A 6000-nucleotide genomic window follows, 5' to 3' on the forward strand; every position below is an offset into this window, starting at 1 on the left:
TAAAAGCACTTCTTTACTGTGGGTGTGGGAGGGGCAAGGCACAGAAGAACACAAGCGATGAGGAGAAGGGGAGAAGAGTGAAAAGCGGGGATTTACCCTCTTCTCCCTTCCCATTCTCCTGGCCTTCTTCCAAAGATCCCTCCAGAGAAGAGCGGTGACCTATTAGGGACTATGCGACAGGGAAGGAAAATTTCAGGCAGTAGCTGTTATGGTCACTTCTAGAAGCTATTCACATGTGAGGAATGTATGTCTGTTACTTATACACCAACATCAAGGCATAAGAACCCTTTAGGAGACTTATCTAAAATCGGATTCTTTTAATCTCTCTCGCACCTGCCTGTCATTAGCACACTCTACAGCAGAAAGAGATTAATATAAAAATAATTCTTTAATCTGCTCACTACTTTCTAATTCCTAAACACCTAAACCATTTACAATAACCACATTGGATCCCAGGAATTTCTTACCATTTTTGCTTTCCTTCGAAGTCAAAGAAGCTTGGTTTAGGAGTATTGCAATTTCCAACTTTGACCTAAACGAAGCAGAGGGGGAGAAATCAACAACTTATTTTTCAAAGAAATGTCAGAGAAATTTTCCATTTTACATATATTTTGTAACTATAGGTTAGAAAATATCTACATCTATAGAGAATAACCAAAAAAAAACATTATTTGCAAAAGCAAACAAACTGTAAACACAGGCTGCTTTGGCTTATTACATAAAATCATTTCCTAACACCATAATACATTACAAAGAAAAGTGACTAACAGTTGCAGTCTCAAATTTGTATACAAATTATACATATAAAACAAATTATACAAATAGATTATGCAATCCTTATTACCATTTATAATGCAGAAGAATTTTAAACATGCAATAAACAAGATTTAAAGTACAAGTTTATCAGAATTCATAATATTGTCTATGCTGATTCTCATAACACTATCAGCACTTTATCTCTCTCAAATTCTAGGATAAAGCACAGCATTTCTAAAGAGCCCTATTATGAATCTAATCAACGTAAATTTAGATGCTGCAAGTCATGCAAAAAAAAAATTTTAAGGTTTCTCAACAATATAAATTCTATCTAGGCCACAATAATCCTCTTTTGTGTGTGGCCAATACTCATTTTTAATCTTCAAATAACATTTGCAGTTAAACTACACAGTAATTATTTTCGCTGTGAATAAACATAAATCAAATTCACACACGTGCAGAATTCACTATACAACCTGATTCCCACTGCCAGAAGTAATCTCCCTTTCTGACAAACTCTCACAGCACTCACTCTCTACTTCTCCAATGGCACTTTTCACTGTTACCTTGTATTAGCAAGTTTTGTGCAGTCTCATCTTTTTATGAGGACACAGCCTCTAAGAAACCATTCTTAACTCGCTCATTGCCTGTAACATAGTATCTAACTTGAGGCAGTAAAAAATGTTGAATATACCACGCATACATGAGGAATGTATTCAACAAAATACCTACTTTCCGTAAAGCTAAATACCACAATCTGAACCGAATTTACTTCTAAGGGACCTGCCCACTACCTCCTATGACTCTTACTTGCATTTTGCTAAAATCAAATGGTCTACTCACTGCCTTAGGAATTTTGTTTGTTTGTTTGTTAGTTTTTGCTTTTTAGGGCCACACCCGCGGAATATGGAGGTTCCCAGGCTAGGCAGGGGTCACGTCGGAGCTACAGCTGCCAGCCTACACCACAGCCACATCAGATCCCAGCTGCGTCAGCGACCTACACCACAGCTCATGGCAACACCGGATCCTTAACCCACTGAGGCCAGGGATCGAACCCTGGTTAGATTCGTTTTCGCTGCATCACGACGGGAACGCCAAAGAATTTTTATCCTGTTTCGCTCATGTTATTTCTCCCACCTGAAAAGCCTTTCTCTCTTCCCTCGGCTTTTTAAAATGCTCTACCTCCTTAAAGTCCCACTCAAGGTTCAAATTCTAAGAACCCTTTATGTCTACAAAGATCTCATCCATCCAGAATATTTCAACAAAGGTTGCCAATGGTAAATGCCAGTGAATCACGTGTGCCCAAGTTAAGGTAAGAGGACATGCTAGGTATCCCCACTTGTGCTAGTGCTGAAGGCTCCTCAACAGGGGTTTGAAATTTTCATTGTCCTCTCATTTTCACAAATGTCAATTCATTCTTGTTTGCTGGAAGAGTGCAGGCTAATGCACGGAGGACCAAAAAAACCCTGTTAATTGGTGTGATCTTTTTGAAACTTCACTGAAAGATGACTGTGGAGCCATACACTTATCTAAGACTAAAAGAGCTATTATGTTAGGTACATTTAGGGCCCTGCAGGAGAAAACAAGGTTCACAGCTCAGCTTATTTTTATCAACTTCCTACTGACAAAATAGAGTGCTATTCTGAACAGAAAACATAAAGATATAAAAACCTTTCTATGAAATTTGGAGGAAATGAGTCTTACAATGCCCAGAGAATCATCAGTCAGCCACATTACTGGTCCAAACACAATGCACAATCAATTCTTGTTAAATAATTAAAAGTCTCATTTCATTGTTATAAGGACAGGATTAAACCTCCCCACCCCACCCCCACAAAAGATATCCAGAACTTTTGCAAGAAGACAAATTCTGAGGCCAATTTAGGGGCAATTTTCACTCAACACTCTAATTTATACCATTTGTTCCTAGAGCTGCATCCCTCAGGTCACTTTACAACTGATACTCATTGACCTTCAAAAGAAGGTTCATATCTACCCTGTTATATTCAGTTTAAGAAAACAGAGGGAGCCCACAGCTTTCTTTTTTTTTGTTTTTTTTGTTTTTTTTTTAAAGAATACAGAGGAGGGAGTTCCCCTTGTGGCTCAATGGGTTACAAACCCAACCAGTATCCATGAGGATGAGGGTTCGATTCCTGGCCTAGCTCACTGGGTTAAGGATCCGGTGTTGCTGTGAGCTGTGGTGCAGGTCACAGACAAGGCTCAGATCCCATGTTGGTTGTGTCTGTGGTGTAGGCCAACAGCTGTAGCTCCGATTTGCCCCCTAGCCTGGGAACCTCCACATGCCTTGGGTGCAGACCTAAAAAGAAAAAAACAAAAACAAAACAAACCCAGGGGAAACAGATACCAAGAGGCAAAAAAAATTTTTATAAAAGAAAATGGGCTATCCTCCAGAGCTTCATCACTTCCAGTGTTCCAAAGAGCTAGAGTTTTCCTAAACTGTTATTTAACTCTAGTCAGCAATTTTTCACCCGTTTAAATCTAGACTCCTCAATTAACTTTGTAAAGTCTCTTGATGGCAAGTATCATGATGCTTTCGCTTCTCCGCATTCCCCACAGGCATAAAACCCCAAGTGTTTTGCCCATTTTTGTAAAGGTTCTGAAGCTGGTGAAAGCTTAAGTGCAAGGTCACTGGGCAAGTCAGAGAAGACACAGAAAAACTGTCATTCAGTAGCCAGCTAAATATCACTTCTCAGATAGCAGACAGGTCCTTTCCATGTCCAGAATGATGCAAATCCTTAACAGATAATTAAAAAACAAAGCACCCACATAAACTTCATTACACCTGGCCATTAACCAAGCTTGTTGAATGATGCAAATCCTTAGCAGATGATTAAAAAACAGAACATACACACAAAACTTCACTACACCTGGCCATTAACCAAGCTCATTTACCATTAGATTTTGGAGAAAAGAGAAGGCCTTTGGTCGTTCACCCGCATCCACCCCTTCCTCGTGACTTTACCTGCTTGTACCTGGCATACAGGTACAAGAGCTGCTCCCTGCTGGCCACCTGAACCAGGCCTTGGAGGTGCGCGGCCGCCTTCTCAAACAGCTCGGTCAGGCTCCTGGACGCCTCGGTCTCGGGGCTCTGGAGGGATTCCGCATCCCCGGAGTCGTCCCCCGAGCTCAGCTCTCCGCCGCTGTCGCCCGTGGTAGCCCCCGAAGGCAGGAATGGCGAGGCCATGTGTCCGCCTGTCTTCTTCAGACCGGGTGTAACGCCGTCTTGGGGGCCTGGCCCACCAGTCCCCTCCCTGAGTCGGACCCAAGCTCACTTACTCCGCGCTCCCTCCCTTAACTCTCTCTCTCTCCCTCCCTTTTTCCGCCCGGCGCGTGCAGGGCTGGCTCCGCCACCCTCTGCGGCTAACCCCTGCGGCGCAGGTCTCCTCCGGCCTCTCCTAGCTACCCAGGACCTCGGACTCATCCGGGGTCTCTCCAGCAGCGCTGGGGGTCCGCCGGCCACAGGCCTCGAGGTCCCGGAAAGAGGGCGGGACGGGGGCCGGTAGGGGGCGGGGCGGGGGCGGGGCGACGTGAGTGCCGAGCACGCGCCCAGGGCTACGGCCGGCCCCCTGTTACACGCTGGGAGAGGGAAACGTGGGTAGCTCTGGGTTGGGCACCCTCCAGTAAATTAAGGGACTCTTGCGGTGAGCTAGGGAAACGCTGCTTGGAGAAAGTGCCCTGAGTCGTTCAGATGTCCGTTAATCGTTTTGCTGAAAATACCGGAACCCATTCTCGGGCTAGGCCATCGGCGGGTGGGGAAGGAGGCCGTCTATTTGGTAGTGTAGCGATAGGAGCGGAGTCGTGGGAAACTTGGAGCTGAGCACGAAGGTTCCGCCTGCGCCCTCCTCCCCAGATTGTGTAGCCTCAGTGTCCCAAAGCGGACGTCGAATGTCGGCATTCTCTTGCTGGAGGGATTGGTTCTAACTTGTAGAGTGAATGAAAATATGGGAGATGGGACCTTCAGCACCCAAACTGTGAGATTGGTCAAATCTCTTCATGTGTTGCTTTGCACGACTTGCAGAACCCACACCTGGCAGAGCTCATGGGACCCCACCCCCGTGGCCCTTAGCCTGATTTGCTTGTTCCCAGCTCAGTCTTTGCCGCTGTGCTGTGGCAGTCACTGACAGTGAAACCAGAAATACGCTTAGTTCTGCCCTATGTTAGAAACCTGCAAAAACTACAATATGATTATAATAATGTTAACAGAAATAATGATCTATAGTAAGAATAGGGTTTCCCAGGTGGCTCAGCGGGTAAAGGACCCCACGTGGTCACTGCTATGGCTTGGGTTTGATCCCCGGCTGGAGAACCTCCACCTGCCTTGTGGCAGCCCCAAAAGAAAATAATAGAAGAATGTTTTGTTTGAGCCAAACCGAGGACCAAAGTCGAGGAGTCAGCCTCTCAGTAGCTCTGAGGTACGGCTCTGTAGAAGCGTGGTTTTCAGCACATGAATGAATCTCATAACAGTAGAGCTCAGTAAGTCATCAAAAAGCTCATCCTTTGTGTTTCCTTTGCTCCAAAGCTCAAAACCAAGCAAAACGGACCTAAGATGTCAGAAATCAGGACAGTGAATGGTCTGGGGTGCATAAGGGGAGCTTCTGGATGTTGACAGCGTTCTCTTTCTTGAACCAAATGCTGGTTACACAAGTGGATTCACTTAAAATATATGTACTTTTCTATATATCCAGTATATATGAATGAAAATTTAAGAAAGAAAAAAAAAAAAAAAGAGCCCTTGACATTCAGAAGCTGATCTAGAACTCACAGCTAAACCATATCATCCTCCCTTTAGGTAGAAATCACCTCATGAATACCAACCTCAGTCAAGGGCATCTGAAACCATGATCAAATAAAGACGAAGCAAAGCACTTCAGAAGTTTGTTTAATCACAGACAAAACCAGGATCACTCAAAATATCAAACACACTTTCTCTGAGCCAAAATAAGTGACTCTTGCATATTTACAGAGTACAGGTTTGTTCTCATGCGAGTCTTTCCGCTATATAGATAAGACTGATTGAGATACCCAGTCATAGAATTGTCCCAGCTTCCTGACAGTGTCCAATCGTGAACATACCCCCAGTTTCTTAGACTGCCCCACTAGTTACCAGTCAAAGCACAAATCCTGTCATAGGTCCATCACTGAAACAACCCATAGTTCTCCACTTTATGTTCTTCCTCATGGAAATAAACACAATGTGGTACCAATAGGGCTTCCCGGAGGGCT

The 6000-nt window shown here is 44.2% G+C and overlaps 1 protein-coding gene across 14 annotated transcripts in view; it reads right to left on the reverse strand.

The window, feature by feature from the left end:
- Nucleotides 1–4242, reverse strand: part of ACBD6 (acyl-CoA binding domain containing 6) — a 198047-nt gene extending 193805 nt beyond the window's left edge. For all 14 annotated transcript variants that reach the window (XR_014816388.1, XR_014816389.1, XR_014816387.1 and 11 more), the window contains exons 1-2: nucleotides 3740–4242; nucleotides 468–532 (exon numbers count right to left, since the gene is read on the reverse strand). Coding sequence is in view for 8 of the 14 variants with exons in the window: in XM_003130348.6 (XP_003130396.2) it covers nucleotides 468–532; nucleotides 3740–3961 (287 nt within the window). In the remaining 6 variants the exon portion in view is untranslated. The remainder of the gene's footprint in view (nucleotides 1–467; nucleotides 533–3739) is intronic.
- Nucleotides 4243–6000: the final 1758 nt, after the last annotated feature.

This window comes from Sus scrofa, chromosome 9 (assembly GCF_054392235.1).
Source record: "Sus scrofa isolate SSC_HxYL_T2T_F1_AM1 chromosome 9, Sscrofa_HxYL_maternal_Yorkshire_Landrace_v2.0, whole genome shotgun sequence".
In the NCBI taxonomy this organism is placed as follows: domain Eukaryota; kingdom Metazoa; phylum Chordata; class Mammalia; order Artiodactyla; family Suidae; genus Sus; species Sus scrofa.